The sequence below is a fragment of the Mesoplodon densirostris genome, chromosome 4 (genome assembly GCF_025265405.1).
Source record: "Mesoplodon densirostris isolate mMesDen1 chromosome 4, mMesDen1 primary haplotype, whole genome shotgun sequence".
Classification (NCBI taxonomy): domain Eukaryota; kingdom Metazoa; phylum Chordata; class Mammalia; order Artiodactyla; family Ziphiidae; genus Mesoplodon; species Mesoplodon densirostris.
In genome coordinates, this window is record NC_082664.1 from 1627395 (window position 1) to 1651708 (window position 24314).

General features: G+C 68.9%; 1 protein-coding gene across 2 annotated transcripts; it reads left to right on the forward strand.

The window, feature by feature from the left end:
* The first annotated feature begins 268 nt into the window (after positions 1-268).
* On the forward strand, positions 269-22956 carry JAG2 (jagged canonical Notch ligand 2). 2 transcript variants are annotated; one of them, XM_060097859.1, is made up of 26 exons: positions 269-334; positions 507-851; positions 8389-8446; positions 10269-10520; positions 10660-10720; positions 14057-14187; positions 14296-14415; positions 14565-14678; positions 14855-14968; positions 15085-15198; positions 15281-15327; positions 15415-15585; positions 16447-16597; positions 16761-16913; positions 16998-17111; positions 17381-17494; positions 17588-17701; positions 17834-17950; positions 18406-18433; positions 18515-18600; positions 18923-19036; positions 19130-19245; positions 19636-19884; positions 20458-20589; positions 22013-22169; positions 22441-22956. In XM_060097859.1, the coding sequence occupies exons 1-26, from the start codon at positions 269-271 to the stop codon at positions 22902-22904; spliced, it is 3702 nt and encodes a 1233-aa protein (XP_059953842.1). In that variant the 3' UTR covers positions 22905-22956. The 2 variants fall into 2 exon arrangements, with proteins under 2 accessions (XP_059953842.1, XP_059953843.1); XM_060097860.1 differs by lacking the exon at positions 15085-15198.
* Positions 22957-24314: the final 1358 nt, after the last annotated feature.

Below are 24314 nucleotides of genomic sequence, written 5' to 3' on the forward strand. Positions count from 1 at the left end.
GCCGCCGCCGCCGCGAGGGAGCCGGGTCGGACCGGAGCGCGGCAGCCTGCGAGCCCGAGCGCCGCCGCCCCCGCGCGCCCGCAGCCCCAGCGCGCCCGCCGCCCGGGCCCGCGCGGCGCCGCCTCGACCCCGCCCGCCGCCGCCTCCTCTGCCGCTGCCGCTGCCGCCGGCGCTCGGAGGGCGGGTGGGCGGGCGGGCACTGGGAGGCCGGGGCCGGGCGCGCAGGGGCGGCGGCGGCGGCGGGTCGGCGGGCGGGGTCGAGGAGGCGATGCGGGCGCGGGGCCGGGGGCGCCTGCCCCGGCAGCTGCTGCTGCTGTTGGCGCTCTGCGTGCAGGTAAGCGGGGGCGCGGACGGGGCGCACCGGGCCGTCCCTCGGGGCCGGCGGCACCGCCTGTGGGCGCCGCGGTTCGGAAGCCCTCGAGGCTGTGCGGCGGGTGGGGGCGGGGCGCCCCGGCTCGCGACCCCGGCCCGCGCTTCCCTACGCTCTCCCTCTGCCTTATTTTTAGGCGGCGCGGCCCATGGGCTATTTCGAGCTGCAGCTGAGCGCGCTGCGGAACGTGAACGGGGAGCTGCTGAACGGCGCCTGCTGTGACGGCGACGGCCGGACGACGCGCGCGGGGGGCTGCGGCCACGACGAGTGCGACACGTACGTGCGCGTGTGCCTCAAGGAGTACCAGGCCAAGGTGACGCCCACGGGGCCCTGCAGCTACGGCCACGGCGCCACGCCCGTGCTGGGCGGCAACTCCTTCTACCTGCCGCCGGCGGGCGCCGCGGGGGCCCGGGCTCGGGCCCGGGCCGGAGGCGACCACGACCCGGGTCTCGTCGTCATCCCCTTCCAGTTCGCCTGGCCGGTACGTGCCCCCCCACCCACCTCCCCTCCCTCGGCGCCCGGCCCCCGGCCCCGCCCTGCCCGCCGCCCCTCGGCCCCTCGGCCTCCCGGCACCTGCGGCCCCGGCCGTGCGTGCGAGCCGCGCGCTCCCGGACCCGGCGGGTGGGGCCGGCAGGGGGCGCCGCGCGGCGGGCGGACCCCGGGCGCCTGCTCCGTGGGGCCGGGTCCGCGCCCGGCCACGTGGGCGCGCGGGGGTCGCGGCGGGGCGGGGTGGCCTCGGCCCGCGTGCACGGCGGCCCGCGACGTGTGCCTGCGTCTCCCTGCGCGTGTCTGTCTGGGTGGGGAGGCGCGGCCAGGCGCCTCGGGCCCGGGCAGGCCGCAGAGGCATGTGCGCCGCGCGTGCTGGGGCTGGTCTGGGGCAGGCCCCGGCGGAGCCTCCCGGGCCCTCGGCCAGGCTGCGCCCGCCCTGCAGTTTCCTGGATGCCCGGGGGGCGGGGGTGGGGGCTGGCAGCCCCGGCGGGCGCCGGGGGACCTGGGTCCGGGCGGACTTCGGGCACGTGTGTTGGTGGCAGCCTTTGCCCCTGGCCCAGACCCGGGGGGAAGGTTCAGTGGGCCCTGGCGCAGTGATTCTCTGTCAGGCTCCTTACATCTTACAGTTTTGGGTTTTTGGTTTTATTCTGTTTTGGGAGGGGGCTTGGGGCTGGCCTGTCAGGCAGGAGCCTTGGGCCCGAGAAAACTGGTAGGGATGTGGTCCATCCCCGTGGGCTGCAGGGAGCTGTGGCTGGGCAGGTGAAGGCCTCCTGCTGCCTGGTGTGGCCCTCCCAGGTCTTTGTGCTGCATGCATGGAAGTGGGTGGGGGCAGGGATGAGAGAGGACCCTGGAAAGCAGGGCCTCGGCGTGCAGGAGCAGGTCCCCACAGCTGGGCTGGGTCGGACTGTAGCAGGATGCCAGGCTCCGACTGAGAGGCTGTTCTTCTGACTAAGGACCTCTGGCTGGACCCGCCAGCAGAAGCCAACAGGAATATGTCCACTTGATGTCTTAGTCCTGGAAGAGATGGGGGGTTGAGGCCGGACTGGTTGAAGTTGGGCCCGACACCCTCCTCCCCTACCCGGCTCTGAGCAGTGTGCTGGCACCTTTTCCTCAGTCTGGGCCGGGGGCCTCACCTATCCTATTTACCCCCTTCCTGACCCCTGGCTACAGCCCCCTGGGGCCACAGCCCTACCCCCACATACCTGGCTGTCCTTTGGGGTCTCCCTTGACCCAGGGGCCTCAGGCGGGGAATGTGTCTTTGGGGTGGAAATGGCAGGGGCGGCCTGGGAGGCCCCGGGCGCTGGGATGAGCCCAGCCCCCTCGCCCCCGCAGCGGCGCGGCAGGCAGGTCTGAGCAGGGCCCGCAGCCTGTCATCTGCGCTTGGGCCGGAGCCAGCATGGTTCGAAATCGCTCCCTGAGGATGTGTTTTCGGCTCGAGTTGGCAGCGGTGGGCGTGGGGGCAGGGAGGCCTGGAGGAATGTGGCGGGCCAACGCGTGTCCCTCAGGCGCTCGGCCCCGCTGGCCAGCCAGGGGTGGAACGGGACGGGGCAGGCCCTGCTCTCCCCAGGCAGGAGCCTGCAGCCTGGGCACCAGGTCCTGGGCCAGCTCCCCCCCTTCCTCCTGCCCCCAGCTGGATCCTCTCAGAGGGAGCAGGTGGCCCACCCTCTGGTCGGGGGTGAGGCTGGGGGGGGTAGCCGTGTGCTTGGGGGGCTGCTCTTGTCCTTTTCTCCCTGCCAGTAGTGTGGTCTGGCTGCCAGGCCTGCAGCCGGCGCGGCGATGCCAGCGCACTGGTATTTCCGCTCGGCCGGCGGCAGCCCTGGGCCCACACTGCCTCTGCCTGCTGCAAGTCCAGCTCCATCCCGTGAGCTGGGGTGAGTTGAGCTGGGGCGAGTTTGGAACCCAGTGTGCCCACTGGGGCCCTTGATCCTGACCGGAGAAAGCGAGGACCGTGTTTGGTGCCCTGGGGACCGAGGTGGGGGCCGGGCCTTGCCTCGGGGCTTCAGGTGGGAGGGCTCCCGTCCAGGACCCTGGAGTAGGGGTGTGAGCAGGGCCTTGAAGGTGGCTGCAGGTGCCCGGGTGTGGGGAGCCGGCCCAGGGCCCTGGAGGGGGAGGACCGGCAGCTGGTCTGGGCTCTGCGCCTACCCCAGTGACCCTCAGCCAGTCCCGAACGCCCCCCTCCGCCACTGCCCCAGACCTGGTTGGGGCGCCCTGACCTGGCCGCACAGGCCCGTGTCCCTGCGCTGTCTACCGCCTGTGGGTTGGTGTCAGGCTTAGCTTTCTGGAGAGGGGCGTGTCCAGGCTCTTGGAGGTGAGGGAGGTGGGGTCAGCCTGGGTGAGCGGCCTGCGTCTTCTCTCCTCATCCTGCCCCATGGATGTCCGTGTGTGTCCCGCTGGTCCCCCCAGGAGGTAGGTGATGCCGTGTCGGCCCCCGTGCCTGGCCTGTAGCTAGCAGGGCGGAGGCCACGTTTGGTCACGTGTGTGTGCACACGTGCACACGCGTGAGTTCCCTCTGGGTGTGGTAGGTGGCCGTTGGGGGTGTTGGAGGGGCCGGGTGGGGCTGGCCGATGGAGGTGCAGGGTGGCATCGGGGGCCCTGAGTGAGGGGCTCTGCTGCCTAGTTAGAGGCCATACCTGCCTACTTGCTTTACGTTCTGGTACCTGGGACCCCAGGACCTGGCCCACAGGTCGAGGGCCCCCCTCCTGGAGCGAGCCCTGTGGGTTTGAGTGGGTGGCTGCGTATGGTGGCACAGAGGGGGTGTGGCCGCTCGTGAAGGCCGAGCTGTAGTCGTGAGGAGAACCGCGGTGGGCCTAGGCCTGATCCCGTTTCTGATGGTGTAGCCAACCTGAGGTCGTGGGCCAGAGCAGGTCCTGGGACCTGGCTGTGTGGTGCAACCGTGTGGTCTTGTGAACGGGGGACGGGGCTGCAGGGCTCAGTGCCCAGCCTGGCCTTCCGGCTGGCCTAGTCTCGCCCTTTCCTCGCTGGCTGCCCAGCAGAAGGGCGGAGTCCCTTGTGGGGTCTGTGATGTGCTCAGCGGTGGGCGGGGGACTTGGGCCAGTTGGGGGCATGCACACCCAAGGGGGAGGTCTACCAGGATGTGAACACAGGGCCCAGCCCCCCCACGTCCAACTGCCAAGGGGGCTTGTCAGTGGCACGAGCCCCTATCCCAAGGTGGGCCAGGCCAAGGTCTGCGCCTGGGAGCGCCTCAGCTGCCCTGGGTGGCATGTGGTACCACCCTCCATGTGCCCCCGACCCCCGAGGAGCTGGGGACTGGGGTGGGGGGCTAACGTGGGCCCTGGCCCCTTCCCCACACTGCTCCCGGGGCCTCCTCTGCCGCCTTTCTCTCCATACCTTCCCACCGGGGCCTTGGGGTCCTGCTCAGGTGGGGCTCGGCAGGCTGCACCTGCTCCCTGCCCCCTGCCCAGCCACCTGCCTCGTACATCAGGGGTCTTGGTCAAGGCTTTGATGCTGGGGCAGCGGGGTGGGGCTCTCGGGCAAAGTGGAGACACTGGGAGGGTTGCACCGGCCAGTGGAGCGCTTGGATACGGGCTGGGGCTTTGTCCCTGGGCCTTGAGAGGTGGGTTGGGGAGCAAGGCTGTGGCGTGGCAAGGAAGAGCTTGCTGGAGGGTTTGGGTGGGGGCTCCGTGGAGGGGTTGTGGCTTTCAGGGATCCTCTCAGGGGTGGTGTCTGGATGAGGGCAGGCTGGGCCGATGAGGTGTTTCTTGGTGGAGACGGGCATCTCTAATCCTCAGGCCTGAGCCAGGGTCCGCATCCCCCCAGACCCCAGGTGCACGGGGGTACTCGTCCTCTAGGCTTACCATGAGCCTGGTGTGAGCAGAGTCGACCTGACTGTGGGCTTTGCAGTCCCGCAACGTGTGTGTGGTGGGGTGTCGGGAGACCATAGGCTGCTGGCCCGCGGTGGGGGGGGGCACGCCCAGGCAAGGCCCTGTCTGGTCCCTGGTGCGGAGTGTGGGCGTCTGGCTTCCCTTGTGGGGAGGCCAGCGGTCCGCTCCTCCTGCCGGGGCGCCGGGGCTCAGCGCCTTGAGGGGAGGCGGCCCCCTCCCCTCCCTGTCGGGTGACAATGGAGGCAGAGGCTTGGGCCTTTCTAGAGCTCGGGTTTCAGGAAACGTATCTGTGCTCAGAGCTCCTGGCGCCGGCATCAAGCTCTGCTCTGTGGGGGGCCGGGCGCTGATGCAGGGTGCTGTGGCAGAGGAACCAGCGTGGAGCCCGTGGACCAGGGTCGTGGGTCCAGGGTCTGTGCTAGGCCTTCTTGGCCTGGGGTGTCCTGAGCCGTGGGGTGTGGCACATCCGGCCCCATGTCTGCCCTGTGCCATTTCCATGTCTTTGGGCGGCTGCCTCATCATCCTTTCTGGGGGGTCAGACAAAGGGTTTGGACCTGGCCTTGGGGGTGGGCCAGGAAGAGGGCCGTGGTCAGGCTGGGATTCTGGTGCGGGTAGGTCAGGGCGGGCTTTCTGGAAGAGGTGTGGCTGGGTCTTCAGGGACTAAGGCCAGCCGGCTGGGTGGGCCTCTCGAGGTTGGGCAGGCTGGTGGCCCAACTGTGCCTGGCCAGGGGTGTTGCTCTGCCTGCCTACTCGGGAACCCGCCCGCGGCCCCTAGCTGTCATCGACCCTGCCCAGGCACCCAACCCCCAGCCCGGTCCCTGGGATGACAGGCGCCCTCCGAGGCCTCCTGTCCAGGTCTGCAGGGATCTGGGGTTGACAGAGCCCTGCCGGGCCCGTGGCCCAAAGGCAGCAGCACTGGAATGAAAGGTTGCCGTTTGCAGGAGGGAAACTGAGTCCTAGAGGCCAGTCGGGAGGAGGAGAGGAGGTGGAGGCCCAGCCCTGGTGCCGCCCCACCCACTGGCTCAGGTTCTCTCTGGATGACTTCCTGCCGTCCAGGTGTAGGGAACCCAGCTGGCGGGCGGTGGGGCCCTTGCTGGCGGGCGGGCACCACACGTCCCCGCGGGAGCAGGTAACCGGAGCCCTGGGCTCTGGCGAAGGTGGCGGTAATCCTACCTGAGTGGCTGGCGTGGGGTTTCCTGGGAGCCAGGAGACGCTCCCTGCCCCCCGAAGCCCAGGTGTGGGGAGGTGGACCCGGCTGCCCCGAGGGGTGAGCGCCCCGTGGGATGGGCAGCCCGGCCTGGGGCGTTCCTGCGCCTGCCCTGCTGGGGGCCTTGGCGGCCGCGGCCCCGCCCTCATGGGCGCAGCCCACGTCAGCTCCCTGCTGCTTCCCGTGTCCTCCTTCGTAGCCCGTTCTGCCAGGTGGGCAGCACGACTGCTGAAGCCCCGTTGGTCTCTGGCCTCATTCAGACCCACCTGGCAGCCACCCACTTTGCTCCAACGCGTTAGCACCAAGACTGGCGCGGGGGCTGGCAGCCCCGCAGTCTGCCTCTGAGACCCCTGTCCCCACATCCCTGCTCTTCCAGCCCGAGGCCCTGCCGCGGGGCTCCTGCTTGGGATGCTTCTTCCCGTACTCTGCAGCCTCGAGGGTGCCCAGAGGCACCCTCTCCGCAGCCTGCCCTGACCCCCTTTTAGAACAGCAGCTCCGTACCCTGCTGACTCACCCGTCCGCCAGGGCACAGGTTCTGGTCCCCGGTGGTAGAGCTGTGCCTGGTGCATATTCGGACGAATGGATGGATGGATGGATGTGTGGACGGATGGATGGACGAGTGAGTGCGGCCTAGGGAGGAGCTGGGCGCTCCGGCTGTCACCAGGAGTGGGAATGGCCAGGGGAAGGCTGGCCTGAGGGGGGCATTCCAGGCAGAGGGATGGAGCTGTGTGTGCAAAGGCCCAGGGGCAGGGTGGGCGTGCTGGGTACCTGTGAGGAGGGCGCATGCCACGGGGAGCCCCAAGAGGGCTGAGCAGTGGGGGACATGTGGACAGAGCCCTGGGGGTCATTGGGGCTCCTGTGGACGGGGGTGTGGAGGCCCCAGTGTTTGCCAGGAGCCCTTTTGGTGGAGATGGGCAGCCTGGGCACGGATCCTGATGGCCTGGCAGAGGGCGGTGGCAGGAGTGAGGGGATGGGTTTCAGGGAGACTCCAGAGGTGGGACTGAGAGCCTGGGGACAGCTCCATGGGGGCGGGGGGTGGGGTTCTAGAAGGATGGAGGATGGTTCCCCACTTCCTGCTTGTGCGTCCTGGGTGGGTGTGGGTCCTAGGGTGGCGGCTGTGAGCATGAGCTCCTGCGGGTCATCCAGGGTGTCTGGGAGGCCGCTGCTGGGGGGCTGGGCTCAGGGCAGGGGCAGCGGTGTAGGTGAGCTGAGCAAAGTTGAGGGTGGGCACGTGTGTCCTGGGCCCTGAGGCTGTGTCGTGGGAGGGCAGCTGGAGGCACGGGGTGGGGGGACAAGAGGAAGGTCCCCGAGGGAGCACCAAGCTTGGGTGTCCAGGGGCTGTGGCTGTGATTGGATGTGGCAGGCAGCCCGCAGGGAGCTGCCTGGGGCCGGGATGTGGGGGACAGCAGAGCCAGGGCTGAGGGGGGTGGGGTGCCGGCAGGCAGCTGCGGGGACTGGGAGATGGGGGGGCCGAGGGTGGGGAGGCGTCTGGCCTCCCCAGGGCAGTAGCCCTCGGGCAGGAAGCCGGCCAGCCCAGTGTCCCAGACGTGGCCCTGTCCTGTGGGCCCCCAGCCCGGGTGGGGCTAGGCTGGGTGGGTGGTAGTCGGCACCTTCGTGGCTGGTCTGAGGGGGGGGCCGAGCAGCGTGGAGCGGGGAGCCACGGAGGGTCCCCCGGCCGGGGAAGGGCTGGGCAGGGAGGGGCGAGGCGCGGCGCGAGCTTGTGCCCGGGAGCGACCGGCTGTCTTCACGGCAGGTGGCGTGGTGGTGTCATCCCGTCACTCACCCCATCATTTGCCTGGTGCCCGAGGGCCGGCCGGCCGGTCTTGGGGGCAGGGAGCGGGGAGAGCATAGGCTGAGGCTGCCTTGGGCAGTCCCTGGGCCTCAGTTTTCCTATCTGTGCAGCGGGGTCCGCTTTCCTGGTCTCGGGTGAGGCGGGCTCGTGGGGCAGACGTTCACTGTGTCCTGGTGTGGGCGGCACCAGCGCTGAGGCCTGCCCCTGCCATCCTGTGGCCTGGTGACGGGGCATCGTCCCTCCCGGGCAGGCTGGGGGTGGGACCTCTTGTTCCCCATGGTGGGTGGGGCCCCCGTGAGCTGCCGAGGGGCCTCCCGCTCAGCCCCCTCTGGTCCTGGGCCACCCGGCACCCCTGTTTGCAGCTGCTCCAGCTGTGCCCGCCTCTGCCCGCTGCTCCGTCTGTGTCACTCTCCCTTCTGTCCGTCCCGACCCAAGCCGTTCAGGCTGGCCGGTGGGCCACGGAGCTGCGGGAGCCGCGAGCTCATGCCCTCTGAGCCTTCGTGACCTGGAGGGGCAGTCTCCCTTCTCCAGGGGGTCATCTCGGGGTCTGCTAAGGAAACCCCTCCTCAGAGCTGAGGGGTAAAGTGGGGGTGTGGCCGAGGCACAGTTGGGGGGAGGGTTGGGGTGGTGGGGGAGGGTTGGGCTGGGGCGGGGCCTCAGGTACCTGACGGGCCCCTCCCTGTGTCCGCAGCGCTCCTTCACCCTCATCGTGGAGGCCTGGGACTGGGACAATGACACCACCCCGGATGGTGAGTTAGCCCCGGCTGGGTGGACCGCTGCCTGCAAGGCCTTCCTCAGGGCACTGGGAGGCTGACCCCCTCGTTCACGGAGATGCACATAGCCAGGTTCCTGGTCCTTTGCCTGCTGGGGACAAAGGCCCACGTGGCAGGAAAGCTGCCTCTACCCTGAGAATCTTTGTGCTATTTCCCTTTTTGCCCTGGCTGCCAGGAAGCTCTGCCACACTTGTGATTTGCTGAGCTGCGCATACGCTGCCCTCCTCCCCAGTCTCAGCTTCCTCTGTGTCGTTCTGATGGGCATGTGTCCTCACTGAGGGCTGAGGGCCCGCACCTGGGCCTCCCCAGCGCTCCCGTAGCCTCCTGCTGATGCTCAAACCCAAGCCTGTTCTTTTGAGGCCGGGTCAGTGGCACAGCGGAGTGGCTCGCTGCCGAGAGCGCTCTCTGGCTTTCTGAGCCCCTCTCTGCCCATCTGCCCTGGAACGTGGGGCTTGGTGGCCCTCCCCCGCAGGCTCACCTGGCAGCTGGCCGACCTTGCACGGCGTCTGCGGGGCCCTGTGGTGGTAGGGCAGAGAGGTTTTCCGTGGACAAACGAGGAAGAGCGTTTGCGTGGGCGGCAGGAGCAGTAAGTGCCAAGGCCCTGAGGCAGGAGTGAGCCCGACACGTTTGGAGAAGAGCACGGGGCCCTCGAGGCGGGGGTGGAGGCAGCGATTAGGTCAGCATGGCTGGGGTCAGGTCACGGAGGCTTCGTGGGCTGGCTTTCTCCTGGAGCGGGGTCGCGCAGGCTGCTGCGTGGAGGGCGGGTTGCAGGGCCAGCGTGGAGACGGGTGAGGAGGCTGCTGTATGAACCCAGGTGGCGGTTGGGGGTGCTGGGACCGGGAGCAGCCTGCGGGGTGAGGGGCTCCGGTCGCTCTGAAGGTCAAGGCACGGGGCTTGCTGATGGGTTGGACATGGTGAGAGTGGGTAGGGGCAGCTGAGCAGCCACAGGGCCGAGAAGCCGTCGAGCGGACGGGCCGGAGCACAGTCTGGACGCGCTGCGTTTGGGGGCAGTGTCACGCGGGCGGTTGGATGCCGAGGCAGACCGAGCCCCTGGGTCCCACAGGTGACGATGCTGTGGGGACGCAGAGGGGCCGGGCTGGAAGCGGCGGTCAGCGGGGCTGGGCGGGCATGGGGACAGGCCTCCCGGGGCAGGAGCGTTCCCCGGAGGAGGGCAGCAATGGGTTGGCCCAGGGAGAGACGCTTCAGGGAGGGGCCTGGCCTTTCCTGTAGCTCGGGGGTGGGGAGTGCGCGGGATCCTTAGCCTCATTGCAGACTTCCCCAAACTGGTATGAACGTGTAGGGAGACGTACCATGAGCCCTGTGCCTGTGGTTGCCAGCTCGGGGCGCTTCCACCCACGCGGCAGCTTGGTTTGAAGGGATGCCCAGCCATCGGGTTGCTGGATCCGTGCGTGCTCAGGGCCGAGAGAGGCTTGTTTTCAGATGGGCGGTAGTGAACGGTGCGGTTGCTGCCGGGAAGGCCCTCAGAGAGAGGGGGTCCCGGCAGGGGCGGGAGGGTGGCTAGCAACGTCCAGCAGCGAGGAGTGGGCGTGGTGCCAGGTGGGGGTGCCGGTGGGAGCAGGGCCGCGGGCTGCGGGGCACAGGCGGGGACGCCCCTGCCCAGCCCTGCCGACCCCGCCTGCGTTGGCAGAGCAGGAGGCCCCTCTAGCCCCGCGCTTCCTGCGGTGGCTCTGCTGTCCCGGCTCTGTGGCCCGAGGCCACTGGCCGCCTGGTTTGGCGGGCTGTGCGCCTCCGAGGGGGATGTGGCGGCTGCGCCGGCTGACTCTGCCGCCCCCCCAAGAGGAACTGCTGATCGAGCGGGTGTCGCACGCGGGCATGATCAACCCGGAGGACCGCTGGAAGAGCCTGCATTTCAGCGGCCACGTGGCACACCTGGAGCTGAAGATCCGCGTGCGCTGTGACGAGAACTACTACAGCGCCACCTGCAACAAGTTCTGCCGGCCCCGCAACGACTTCTTCGGCCACTACACCTGCGACCAGTACGGCAACAAGGCCTGCATGGACGGCTGGATGGGCAAGGAGTGCAAGGAGGGTGAGCGGGCTGCGCGGGGCCCCGCGGAGGGCTGTGCGGGGTGCCACCTGGAGGCCCCCCCCAGCCCCGTGCCTGCCTCAGGGCTGTGGGGTCCCGTGCATGGCTGGCAGCGGCGCCTCTCTGATCTCTGTCTTTGCAGCCGTGTGTAAACAAGGATGTAACCTGCTCCACGGGGGATGCTCCGTGCCTGGGGAGTGCAGGTGAGTGCCCGGCGCTGCCTCTTCTTGCCTCTCCAGGCACACTTGCTCCCTCAGCAGGATTTGGCTGAGCGCCTGCTGTGTACGCGGTGCCGGGGAGCTGGGTGGCGGGGCTGCAGTGAGTGGGGACACGGGCCCTGCTCCCACGCAGCTTATAATCGGCGCAGGGACGCACGCGGCCTCAGAGCCTGGGCGTGCCCGACAGTGACAGCCCCACGAGGACGGAGGGCGGGGGCCTGGGGAGGGGGGGCGGCCAGGGCCGTTGCACGTAACTTGGTTGGGATGGTCTCACACAAGGGGCCGAGGCCGGGAGGCAGAGAGCCACCCGAGGGCAGGTGTCTGCAGCACAGGAGGTGCAGAGGGCACAGCGGCTTGTGCTCGTGGGTGGAGGACGGGGGAGGGTGGCGAGCGTGGGGGGACCTAGAAAAGAACGGGGGCTGCTGCAGGGTTTGGAGCTGAGCGAGGTGGCGTGGAAGGACCCGAGCAGCTGCTGTGTGGGAGGGGCCGGGCTGGGGGGGGGGCGTGTGATGGTGACGGTCCAGTGGGAGGTGGAAGGGTGGGCAGGTCCTGCAGACGTCCTGGAGTGGGGGGAGGGTCGGGGAGGACCCCAAGCCTTCTATACCCTGTGCCACTGGACACGGGTGGGCTCAGGCGCAGCAGGCAGGGTTGAGAGCAGTAGGTGATGTGGAGGTGCCCACCCTGCCCTGGGTTTGTGGGGAGAGGCCTGGCCCGAGACACGGGTGGGCCCCTGAGGCACGCGGGCGGTGCTGACAGCCACCAGGGGCAGCTGGAGAGGAGAAGAGGTCCAGGAGCCGGTCCCAGCCTCCTGCTGGTGACAGTGTACGATGTGGAGCTGGCAGAGGCCACCGCCACGAGTCAGAGGGAACCGGGCAGTGACACAGGGTTGGCCGGGGGTCAGAGGGAACCAGAGAGCGAGGGGTCCCCGCAGCCTCATGCAGACAGTGGAGGCCATCGGAGACCTTGACTTGGGGGCAGGTAGAGTTGCCGGCTTGGGCAGGGTCAGGCGGCTGTGGGAACGGAGGAGTAGCTCTGCCAGGTAGTGAGCGGAGAAGGGGGGTTGGGACAGCTGGAGGGGCGGGGCCGGGCTTTGGAGCCGGGAGGGCTTAGAGCAGGGCTCTCGAGGGTGTGTGAGCAAGGGTGGGCGCTGGGGCTGCGTGAGGATGGCCCGGGAGCTGGGCCTGGGGGATCAGGTGGACGCTCGGGCGAGCCCCTGGGAGGGGCCTGCACGTTGGCAGAGCGGTGAGCAGCGCACTGAGTGAGGCCTCTGCCCCGGCCTCAGGTCCCACTCGTCCCAGGACCCCTTCTGGAGGGCGGGATTGCTCCCAGGTGTGTTTTTCAGATAAGGGCGCTAAGCGAGAAATTCAGTAACTCCCCCGTTGAGTTTGGACAGGAGGGCAGTGTCTGGGAGCCGGGGGCCGGGCCGGGAGGGTGACCCTCTGCTCGTCCTGTGGTGGTTTTGGCCTGGGAAGTGGCATGTGGAGCAGACCCACCAGTCCCAGGGCAGGGAGGCGGGCGGGCTGCCCAGGGACAGACGGGGCTAGGGCCGCACCCACCCGGCCACGACAAGTTGAGTGGATCTCCCAGGGGCGTCGGGGGCACAGTGCCGGTGAGAGGTCACCTGGGGGCCTGGCCCAGGGTGGGTTCATGTCTTGAGGGACAGGCACCTCCAGGGACCAGATCCTGGGTGGGAGACTGGGTGCAGCACTGTTCTTTGCCCTGGGCAGGGCCCTCCCCTGAAGCCCTGCCCTGTGACCTGTGTGGTGGGCATGAGCCCTAGGACTCCGGGCAGACAGGTCCCCACCTGGGTCCTGAGCACAATGGGGCTGGGCCGCACTAACGGCTCTGGGTGGCCGATGGGAGGAGGGTGGGAGAGGCCCGCCCTCCCGTGCAGTGTGGGCTGTGCAGGAAGGTGAGGAGGGGGCGGGGTGCGGCGCGGGCCTCTCGGGACAGAGGCTCTAGGTGAGCCCTAGCCGCCTCTCTCCCTGGCCTGTGGGTGAGGCCCAGCTGCCGCCCGTGGCTCAGGGCTCAGGTTTCAGCGCAGGACAAACCCCCACCGGATGCTGCGGAGATGGCCGTGCCTTCCTGCCGTCTCCTCCCTGGGCTTCTGGGGCCAGGAAAGCTGGGGTGGGGGGAGCCTGGAGAGGGCTGCCCCACCCAGGGCCGAGAGCACGCCCGAGGTACCCTCGTGCTCCCTGGCAGGGGTCCCCCGGAGGGAGGGTGGGTGGGTGGGGGCGTGCGGCCCAGGGGACACACACCGCGCCCCCACCCCGCCCCGGGTACATGGGGGCTGGAGGAGCCCCTTCTCACCGGCCTTGGTTTCCCTGTCCTGCACTGGCTGAGCTGGCCCACGTCCCTGCTGGGGGCCGTGGGACTCGGGGGCGGCCCGGGAAGGGCCGTGGCGCTTTCCTTTTCCAAAAATAAATCCACGTGGTGGGTGATGGCACGGACGTCACTCCATCCTGCGGGACGAAGCTCTAGGGAGGGTCCCCTGGGGGTCACGTCCAGGGCCTGAAGGGCAGCCCGCCGGGCCCTGGGGCGTCCGGCACAGGGTGCTGGTCTCTCCCCCACGAGCAGTGCCCCCGGCTGGCTGAGCTCCGGGCCCTCGCTGATGGCCTGGGTGTCTTTCTGCCCCTCCTCCTGAAGGACTTCCCAGAGAGGACGTTGGCCCACAGCTCAGGCAGAGCCAGGCCTCGGGGTCATGGCCTTGGAGCCAAGAGGCCTTTTGAGGCCGTTTGCCAGGGAGCGGGTGACTCCTCTAGCTCAAGAACTGCCCTGAATCTGGCTTCTCTCAGGGCTGGATTGGGGCAGCCTGTGGGCCTCAGTGTCCCCATCTGTGAGATGCGCCCGTGGTTGGGCCTTGAGGAGAGAGAAGTTACTGCCCTTGAGTCACAGGTGAGGTCACGTGCTGTGCCCAAGGTTACCAGCCGGAGTCCTTTCCTGATGCCCCGCTGGCCTGCCCAGGCCTGGCAGCACCTGGCCCTCTCATTCCTGGGGTCCCGGCAGCGCCTTCCTTTCCTGGCGCTTGCTCTCGGGGCCCTGCTTGGGGTGAGTCCCAAAATAGCTCCGGGAGGAGTGACTGGACAGCTGCGGCCAACCGTGCGAGGCCAGCGGCCGGGAGTGCCCGTGACGGTGCGGGCTGGCCGGCGGGACCACAACCCCCGCCTGGCCCGGGGCCTGTTCCAGTTCAAAGGCTGAGGCTGCCGGCCCTGGGCAGCCCATGTGACTCTGTGCCCGTGTCCCCAGGCCACCCTGGGAGCGGCCAGAGCTCCCGGGGTCTGCTGTTTCACACATGGCCTCACGGCCCTCGGCTTTCCCCAGGTGCAGCTATGGCTGGCAGGGGAGATTCTGTGACGAGTGCGTCCCGTACCCGGGCTGCGTGCACGGCAGCTGTGTGGAGCCCTGGCAGTGCAGCTGCGAGACCAACTGGGGCGGCCTGCTCTGCAACAAAGGTGCGCCTGGTGGGCGAGGGGCGGGTGTCGAGGCCCCAGGTCGGTGCCTTGGGGAGGTAGGGAGCGAGGGGCTCGGTCTGCTCCCTGAGCGCCCACCCCTGCCCCCAGACCTGAACTACTGCGGCAGCCACCACCCCTGTACCAACGGGGGCACGTGCATCAACGCGGAGCCCGACCAGTACCGCTGTGCCTGCCCCGACGGCTACTCGGGCAAGAACTGCGAGCGGGGTACGTCGGGGCTGGGAGCCGGCTGGGCCCACCTCTCTGGCCTTTTGTGCGGCAGGCACCCCCCCGCTCCCACCTCGGGGCCTCGGGGGCTTGGGGAGGAAGGAGGGGGCCTGGGCCGCCACACCCACTTCCTGTGGTTCTCGACACAGCCGAGCACGCCTGCACCTCGAACCCGTGTGCCAACGGGGGCTCTTGCCACGAGGCGCCCTCAGGCTTCGAGTGCCACTGCCCATCTGGCTGGAGCGGGCCCACCTGTGCGCTCGGTGAGTGCCCACTCCAGTGCGTCTGGGGCACTCAGCCTGGCATCTGAGGGGTCTGGAGGGTGGGGGTGGAGTGGCCGCGTCCACGTGGGCGGCAGTGGTCAGGGGAGGGGTGACAGGAAGAGCCAGGCCCGTGTCCCTCCTTCCCGCCCCACACCTCTCCCTCTGACCCTCTGCAGACATTGACGAGTGCACCTCCAACCCGTGTGCGGCAGGGGGCACCTGCGTGGACCTGGTGGACGGCTTCGAGTGCATCTGTCCCGAGCAGTGGGGGGGGACCACCTGCCAGCTGGGTAAGGGGCCCGCGGGGCACGTGTGTGCATGGGCTGTGCACTGGGCATGCGCTGCTGCTGCGGGTGCCAGGGCAGGTGGGGCCCGGGCCCCGTCACTGCCCTTGTCTCGTTCACAGACGCCAATGAGTGTGAAGGGAAGCCGTGCCTTAACGCTTTTTCTTGCAAAAACCTGATTGGCGGCTATTACTGTGACTGCATCCCGGGCTGGACGGGCGCCAACTGCCACATCAGTCAGTACGGGTGGGCGGGCCGCAGGCGGGCAGGGCCGGGGGAGAGGGAGGACCCAGCCGTGACCCGCGCCTCTGCCCGCAGACGTCAACGACTGTGGGGGCCAGTGTCAGCACGGCGGCACCTGCAAGGTGAGGGCCGTCCCGTGCCGTGCGCGCATGTTGGGGGAGCGTCGGGGGGAGCCGCCTGCGGGAGGTTCACCCCCCCACTCCCCCCAGGACCTGGTGAACGGCTACCAGTGCGTGTGCCCACGGGGCTTCGGGGGCCGGCACTGTGAGCGCCAGCTGGACGAATGTGCCAGCAGCCCCTGCCACGTCGGCCTCTGCGAGGACCTGGTCGACGGTTTCCGCTGCCACTGCCCCCAGGGCTTCTCGGGGCCTCTCTGCGAGGTGAGGCCTGCGTGTGCTGCCTGCCACCCCCCTCCTCCAGCCGCTGCCCCGGGTGGCCCGTCCGAGCGGCCAGGAGGGGCCACAGTGGGCGTCGGCCCTACAGAGAGTCGGGCTACCTGGCTGGGCAGGGGCAGAGGAGGCTCGCAGGGTCACTGCTTGTCATGACGAGCCCCTCCTGGCGGGGTGAGCCGGGAGCCCTGGCAGGTCAGCCGGCTGCCCCAAACCTTGTCTGTCTGATTCCCACTGTGGCCGGAGGGCAGGCGGTTTTGACGGGGTGGAGCAGGCGGTTTTGACGGGGCAGGCAGTTTTTGACGGGGTGGGGTGGGGGTGCCACATGCGGGTCTGAGGAAAGGCTCGCGCACCCACCGCCCTCTGACCTGCCCTGGACGTTGCAGGGGAGAGTAGTGGGGCTGCAGGGGTGCAAGGGGGCGGGTCTCCCGGCCAGCAAGCTTCCTGGGGCCCAGGATAGAGGTCCTGTCTAGCGCCGTGGAGCCTGGCGGTGGTGCTTCTGGGAAGGACCCATGGACGGGGCTCAGGGCGGCCCTGGTGGCTGGGGAAGGGGGCCAGTAGCTGGCCTTCCTGCTAGTAGGAGGGGCGGAGGCCGGATGCAGCGGAAGAGGGCTGCCCTGGAGGCGAGGGTGGTGGGAGGGGCCTGGCCCCCGCAGGTGTTTCCGTCCAGCTGAGGGGCCTGGACAGTCTGGGTTGGGCGGTCCTCCAGGCTCTGGCTGCGGAGGCCTGGGTGTCTAGTCCAGATGGGGCCTGGATCTTGGGGATTCCTTGTATGGATACAAGTGAGGCCTGGCTCATTGTCCAGCACCAACAGTAGGGCCTGGGCTCTCATGGATGCCCCCCGCCCCCCAGGTGGACATTGACTTCTGCCAGCCAAGCCCCTGCCAGAACGGAGCCCGCTGCTATAACCTGGAGGGCGACTACTACTGTGCGTGCCCCGAAGACGTGGGCGGCAAGAACTGCTCTGAGCCCCGGGAGCCGTGCCCTGGGGGGGCCTGCAGAGGTGGGTGCAGTGTGGGCAGGGCCTGAGGGGTGGGGTAGGGTGAGTGGGTGGGGCCTGCAGAGGTGGGTGCAGTGTGGGTGGGGCCTGAGGGGATGGGGTGGGTGAGGTGAGAGGTGGGTGGGGTCTGCAGAGGTGGGGCTGACCCCTCCCATCTCTGTGGCAGTGGTTGATGGCTGCGGGTTCGAGGCGGGGACCAGGGTGGCCCGCGTGGCTCCCTCCGGTGTGTGTGGCCCCCACGGACACTGCGTCAGCCAGCCCGGGGGCAACTTTTCCTGTGTCTGTGACAGCGGCTTCACAGGCACCTACTGCCACGAGAGTGAGTGGCTGTGGACTGGGGGCTGGGCGGGGGCCGAGAGGGGGCCGGAGGCCTGGAGACCTGGCTCACGCCCGCCTCCTGCAGACATCGACGACTGCCTCGGCCAGCCGTGCCGCAACGGGGGCACGTGCATCGACGAGGTGGACGCCTTCCGCTGCTTCTGCCCCAGCGGCTGGGAGGGCGAGCTCTGCGACACCAGTGAGTGGGCCGTGCTGCGCCTTCCTCGGGCCCCGCGTGGCCTGTCACCAGGCACCTCAGCCCCAGCGGCCCCAGGTGGTCACCGGCTCCACGTGGCGAGCTGGTGACCGGGAGCGGGGTGGGGGGTGTGTGTGGGTGTGTGTGTGGCGGGGGGGCACACGCTCTCCCTCCCCGGCCCCGTCTCTCCCTGGCCCAGCTCCGGCGCCGCCTCCCCCGGGCAGCCCTCCCTGAGCGCCGGGACCCCCGCTGACCGGCGTCCTCGCCCCCAGATCCCAACGACTGCCTTCCCGATCCCTGCCACAGCCGCGGCCGCTGCTACGACCTGGTCAACGATTTCTACTGCGCGTGTGACGACGGTTGGAAGGGCAAGACGTGCCACTCGCGTGAGTGCCCGCGAGCCCCTGCTGCGCCGGGGGCCGCCCGCCGGGATGCCGCCCACTGCTCCGGGCGCCCCCTGAGTGGCCGTGTGCCCGCAGGTGAGTTCCAGTGTGACGCCTACACCTGCAGCAACGGTGGCACGTGCTACGACAGTGGCGATACCTTCCGCTGCGCCTGCCCCCCAGGCTGGAAGGGCGGCACTTGCACTGTCGGTGAGGAGCCCTGAGGACACGCCGGCCACACCTGCCCCTTGCTGTCCGGGCTGGAGGCGTGGGGTGGAGCCCCCGGTCTGCCCAGCCCAGAGGAAAGCCCACCCCCACCTCTCTCCTCCTCCGCCCTTGCAGCCAAGAACAGCAGCTGCTTGCCCAACCCCTGCGTGAATGGGGGCACCTGTGTGGGCAGCGGGGACTCCTTCTCCTGCATCTGCCGGGACGGCTGGGAGGGCCGCACCTGCACACACAGTGAGCCCGTGGGCGTGGGGTGGGACCCGCTTCTCTCTCCCCCAGCTTCCGGGTCCTGCTCCCTCTCGCATCTGCCTCACAGACCTGCCCCTTGCACTTGGCCACCAGAGTCCAATTGAGCCCCAAGATCTGCCGTGCCGCCTCCAACACCCCTTGAGCTCCGCAGCCCAGCCCCCTCCCCTGTGTTCTGCCCTCTGTCCGTCTCCCACCAACCACTCGCCCTGTGGCCTGGGCGTCCTGCTCGTGCACCTCACCCTCCTACACCAGTCCCCTCCAGGATGGGCTCTCCTCCCAGCGAGGCCCTGGCCGCCCAGCCTCCATCCTGGTCACGGTGGGCTGGCTGGGGAGCTCGGCATCCTCCCGCCCTGCGTGCCTGGGGCGCCCCAGGGTCGGCACGGATGGGTGCCAGGCGGATGGATGCCATGCCCACTGTCCTCTTTTTTCCGCAAACACAGATACCAACGACTGCAATCCTCTGCCTTGGTGAGTGGCAGCCCCTGAAGCAGGCTGGCCGGGGAGCTCGGCCTGTCCTGGGCCCCCTGACACCTGTCCTCTCCCCTGCAGCTACAACGGCGGTGTCTGCGTGGACGGCGTCAACTGGTTCCGCTGCGAGTGTGCGCCGGGCTTCGCAGGCCCTGACTGCCGCATCAGTGAGGGGCCAGGGGGCACCGGGCGGGCAGTGCCATGGGACCCCAGCCGTGGGAGCTGCTCCCACCTTACTCTGAGCTGCAGTTTCCTCTGTCTGTCTCCCGCCACCCGGCAAGGGGTAGACGCTAGTTTAGGCTGAGGTGTTTGTACCCAGAGGCCCCCCACCCCGCCCGTCCCAGAGGCAGGTGGGGGTGGTGCTTATTGGGCTGGTGACAGTGACGGGGCCCCCCAGGGCAACCCGAGGCCCAAGCTGGCTGGGGGCTGCTCCTCCCACTTGCCAGGGCCTCCCATGCTGCCCGCTGAGCCCGCCTGCTTTCCCTGCAGACATTGACGAGTGCCAGTCCTCACCCTGCGCCTACGGGGCCACGTGTGTGGATGAGATCAACGGCTACCGCTGCAGTTGCCCTCCTGGCCGGTCTGGCCCACGGTGCCAGGAGGGTAGGTGGGGGGACGTCGTGGGCGAGGGCCATGCCTGGGTGGGTCAGGGCGAGGCCTGGCCGTCACGGCTGCCCCCACCTCTCCTCCCTGCAGTGCTTGTGTTCGGGAGGTCCTGCTGGTCCCAGGGAGTGCCCTTCCCCCACGGGAGCTCCTGGGCAGAGGACTGTAACAGCTGCCGCTGCCTGGACGGCCACCGGGATTGCAGCAAGGTACAGGGGCTCCTGCCCCAGAGCCCCTCCAGCCAGCCCTGCCTGGCCCTCCCTCCCTGCCTTGCCTCCCCGCACTGCCCTACTGGGTGTCCAGTGCCCTGGGGTCCCCGTCATTCTTCCGTGACCCTGTTGCTCATCCTGTGAGAGTGCTGGGGGAGGGGGACGGGTGAGCCAGGCTCTGGAAGACCTGGGCCTGCTCTGCCCTGCCCTGCCCTGCCCTGCTCTGATGGGGGTCCTTCTGGTGCCATTCAACCTGGGAGCGCTGGGGGTGGGGTGGGGTGGGGTGGGGTGGGGTAGGGTGGGACCCTGCCCTGGGACTTGCTGACCCGACCGTGTCTTTTTCCCCACGTGGTGCTGGTGTGTTTGTGGGTCCCATCTGCGTGTGCCCAGGTGTGGTGCGGCTGGAAGCCCTGCCTGCTGGCTGGCCGTCCTGACGCCCTGAGCACCCAGTGCCCACCTGGGCAGCGGTGCCAGGAGAAGGCCCCGGGGCAGTGCCTGCAGCCGCCCTGCATGGCCTGGGGGGAGTGTGGCACGGAGGAGCCCTTGCTGCCCAGCACCCCTTGCCGGCCGCGCTCTGGCCACCTGGACAACAACTGCGCCCGCCTCACCCTGCACTTCAACCGTGACCAGGTGCCCCAGGTGAGTGGCGCCGTCCACTGGGCACCGCGAAGGTCTGCAGAGCCCCGGCGCCGCATCCTTCCTCAAGTGGCCACCGAGATGGCCCGAGACCTCTGCTGGCTGCCTGGCGCCTGTGGGGTCAGGGAGGCTGGGGAGCCTGGCCAAGTTGCATCAGATGAGGTGAAGTGTTGGTCCCAGGGGAGTGGCCAGGAGTGGCCAGCCTGGGCCGAGGTGCCTGTTCCTCCAGTTGTCCCAGGGACCTGGGCTGTAGGTGGCCTTCCAGGGCGGCTGGGGCAGCCCACAGCTCCGCGGGCACTTCTCATGCTGGCCGCATCCCTGTCCTTAACGTCGTCTTGGCCTGAGCGCCAGGTGAGGCCCCGCCCAGCCCTGACCATGGCGGTGGTCTGTGTCGTGGGTGCGGGGGCACAGGACGGCTGTGGGAGCCGGTACCCCCCCTCCCCCCACACCCCTGCCCTGCTCCCGCAGACAGGCTGTAAGGCACGTCCCACCGCCGGCCCGAGGTGCCAGCTGGGGGTGAGCACCCTCGGCCCCCGGGCCCCGGGCCGTGCTCACGTGCCGCCCGTCTTTGCTCAGGGTACCACCGTGGGCTCCGTCTGCTCAGGGATCCGCGCTCTACCAGCCACGAGGGCGGTGGCCCGGGACCGCCTGCTCGTGCTGCTCTGTGACCGGCCGTCCTCGGAGGCCAGCGCGGTGGAGGTGGCTATGGTGGGTACTGGCGGGTGGGCTGGGCACCCTTGTTCAGCGCCCCCCTCTCCAGGGTCCCCCTCTGCACGTGCGCCTGGTGGGGACTGGGGCAGAGGGCCCAGGCCAGGCTGGCTCCCAGGTACTTGGGGACACGGGGTGACCACAGACCCAGGAGTCCGCTCCGGCACAGTTACGCGGCGTAGGGCTGTGGCAACTCCCCGTGCCCTTGCTGGAGGCCGGCGGAGCCGGGGCGGGCCTGCAGGAGAGGCACTGTCAGCCCGGCGAGGGGGGGAGGAGGGGCCAGGCAGGGCGCATGTGCAGCTCCGCGGGGCCAGCGCGTACAGCTGGGACTCTGGGCGGGGGTGCCCAGAGCTGTGGGAGGCCCTGGGTGACAGCAGGAGTTGGGGTACAGAGGCAGCACCCGGAGAAGGAAGGAGAGTGGTCAGGGGCCAGGCTGGACCGCGACGGGGTGTAGCCGGAGGATTCCTTGAGGGGAGGGTGGGGGAGTGAGGAAGCTCCAAAGCCCGGGGCCTCGGGATGGGGAGCCCTCGTGTGGGATCCTGACTCGAGACCACGGGGGTCGGTTGTGGCCTGGGTGCGGCGCTAAGGCCAGGGCCTGCCCGACTGGACGGGGTGGGCGGGATTGTGGGTGGAAGCCTCAGTTTCCTGCACCCGGCCCCTGCTTCACCTGTGCTGTGTTCTCTGGTGTCTGTGGCAGCAGGGGTGCCCGTGGTCTCAGGCCGCCTTGGGATGTGTGGTCAGGGCCTGGCCACCTACCTGGGCCCTCGGCTGAGTGGGTGTCCTTGGGGCCCTGCTCTGGGGCCCAGGTGGGTACCCGATGTAAATGGGCACCACGGGGCTGGGGGAGGCTGTGGCTGGGCGTGTGCGGGGAGAGACGAGGGGACGGGCAGAGCAGCTTCTCGGGGTGCTGGCTGGGGGCCGGTGTCGGGGCGGCAGGGCCGCACGGTGCCGGCAGGGCTTGGGGGAGCCCTGGCATCGGGGGCCGGTGTTGGGTTTGTGGCACCCTCTGGACTCCAGGCGTGGCTGGCTAGGGCTGGGAGCCTATCCACAGGGACAGCCGTCCTAGCCCCAGGTGCAAGGGGTCCAGACCAGGAAAGTGCAGACCAGGCCTCATCTACCTCCCCATGAGCTGCCCAGCGTGGGGCACCCCTCCCAAGGACCACCCCCTTCGATGAGCCTCCCTCCAGGAAGCCTTGGGGCCGCAGGTTCCCAAGCCCCTCACTCTGCTCCAGGACGGCCCTGCTCGTGGGACCACAGCCACCCGCATCCCTCCTTGCCGCCGACCGAGAGCCGCCGGCCTGGACGGGAACCTCCGTGTGCGCTGGGGCGGCACACGGGGCCAGGCACGCGGTCCCACTGGGGTTGGGGGTCACAGGCCCCTGGACGCGGGCGGGCTGCCCCTCAGCTCCATCCTCTGCCTCAGTCCTTCAGCCCAGCACGTGACCTGCCGGACAGCAGCCTGATCCAGAGTGCAGCTCACGCCATCGTGGCGGCCATCACCCGACGGGGGAACAGCTCGCTGCTGCTGGCTGTCACCGAGGTCAAGGTGGAGACGGTCGTCGTGGGCAGCTCCTCCACAGGTGAGCAGGAGGAAGGGGGGTCGCTCCTTGCCCCCCTGGGCGGTGGGAATCTTTCAGGCACGCGGGGCTTGGAGGGGAGGGGCTGCGCATTCTCCCGGCCCTGCCGGGGGGCCGTCCAATCCACAGAACGCTGCAACTGCTCTGCATCTGCCAGCGAAGGGCCCCCAGCCCCCCACGCACCCCCTCCCCAGCCCCGATCCTGGGACCCTCCCCACCACCGGGAGCCAGAGAACCCTCGCCCGACGGTCCCCTCACGGCGCCCCCGCCCCAGGTCTGCTGGTGTCCGTGCTGTGCGGCGTGTTCAGCGTGCTGTGTCTGGCGTGCGTGGCTGTCTGCGTGTGGTGGACCCGCAAGCGCAGGAAAGAGCGGGAGAGGAGCCGGCTGCCGCGGGAGGACGGCGCCAACAACCAGTGGGCCCCGCTCAACCCCATCCGCAACCCCATCGAGCGGCCGGGCGGCCCCAAGGACGTGCTGTTCCCCTGCAAGAACTTCACGCCAGCCCCGCGCAGGGTGGGCGAGGCGCTGCCCGGGCCGGCGGGCAGCAGGGAGGACGAGGACGAGGAGCCCGGCCGCGGCGAGGACGACTCCCCGGAGGCCGAGAAGTTCCTCTCGCGCAAGTTCACCAAAGACCCTGGCCACTCACCGGGGAGGCCGGCCCGCTGGGCCTCGGGCCCTAAGGTGGACAACCGCGCCGTCGGGAGCCTCGGCGCCACGTGCCGTGCCGTCCGGGAGTAGGGCTGCAGCCGCCAGCTGGGCCGGGACCCAGGGCCCCTCGCCGGGTGCCACGCCGCCCGCCAGACCACAGGAGGCCGAGGCCGTGTGCATAGTTTCTTTATTTTGTGTAAAAAAGAAACCACCAAAAACGAAAAACAGATGTTTATTTTCTATGTTTCTTTAAGCTTGTATAAATTATTGGGTAACTGTCAGGCGGAAAACAACGGAGTATTCTCGGATAGTTGCTATTTTTGTAACGTTTCTGTGTGTCGCACTCGCCGTGTGGCAGGAAAAAGCAAGGATGTCTGTGTTCTCACCAAATCGTTGAGCGTTTGTTCCCAGAGGTGGCGCACTGTTTACAGAATCTTCCTTTATTCCTCACTTGGGGTTCTCAGTGGCTCCAGGCCAAAGAGCCAGTGGGACCCGTGGCTGTCGGTGGGACCACCCGAGGCTGACAGCGGGACCCGTGGCCCTCAGTGGGACCTGTGAGGTTCGGCGTGGCCCGTGGCTGTTGGTGGCACCTGCGGTTGCAGTGGGGCGTGAGGTCCTTGGTGAGGCCTGTGGCGGTCGGCGTGGCCTGAGGCCCGTGGGCAGGCAGACCCTCGCCAGCTCGCCAGTCCGTCCGCTCCAGCCTGCCGTCCTCGCTCACTGCTGCCCCGAGCACTCGCCCCAGAGATCTCTCAACTGTGCTTTCAGAAGTGCCCTTCCTGACTGCTCTGTTCTCCCCGGGACGGTGGCAGTACTGAAGCCTGTGACAAGTGCCTTCACACAGACCCTCCCCTCGCGACTGTCATCGTCTGCCGTGGGCACCAGGCCGCCGCCCACCTGCCGGCCCCGGCCACCCCTCCTCGTGAAAGTGCATTTTTGTAAATATGTACATATTAAATGAATCACTCTGTATATTTGATTTAATAACTTAAATGTTTTGTCCTCACGTGTTCTTTGGGTGCTGTTCCTTTGTTACTTGGGAGTCGGGGCAGGAGGGGGGCGTCCACGGCACAGAGCCAGGCGCGGGGGCGCGGGGGTGGGCTGTGTGTGAGCAGTGGGCGTGTCCTGCTGCCCCAGGGCCCCTGTGGGTGGGGAACACGTTCGCATCCGTGTGGTTGACATGAGCTTTCCTGGAAATGAGGCGGGGGAGGCACTCTGCATCTGCTCCGAACTGAACACAGGTGAGCGGAGCTTCGTGAATTGTGTCAAGTCGCTTGGCAATGAAGAGCTCTCAAGGTTTCGGGGAATCGGGTCAAACCTCGAGAGTGTGAGACGCTGCGCCGCGCGTGGCTCTTGGCTCCCGTGGGTTGGGCAAATTGGGACTCAGCGTGGTGGCCTCGGGGCGGCCGTTGAAGGCTCTGGCACCTGTCAGTTTGTGCACAGGTCGCTGAGAAGACCAGGTGGTCGCTAACTCAGTCACGGTTTACACCAGCCTCGCGCACG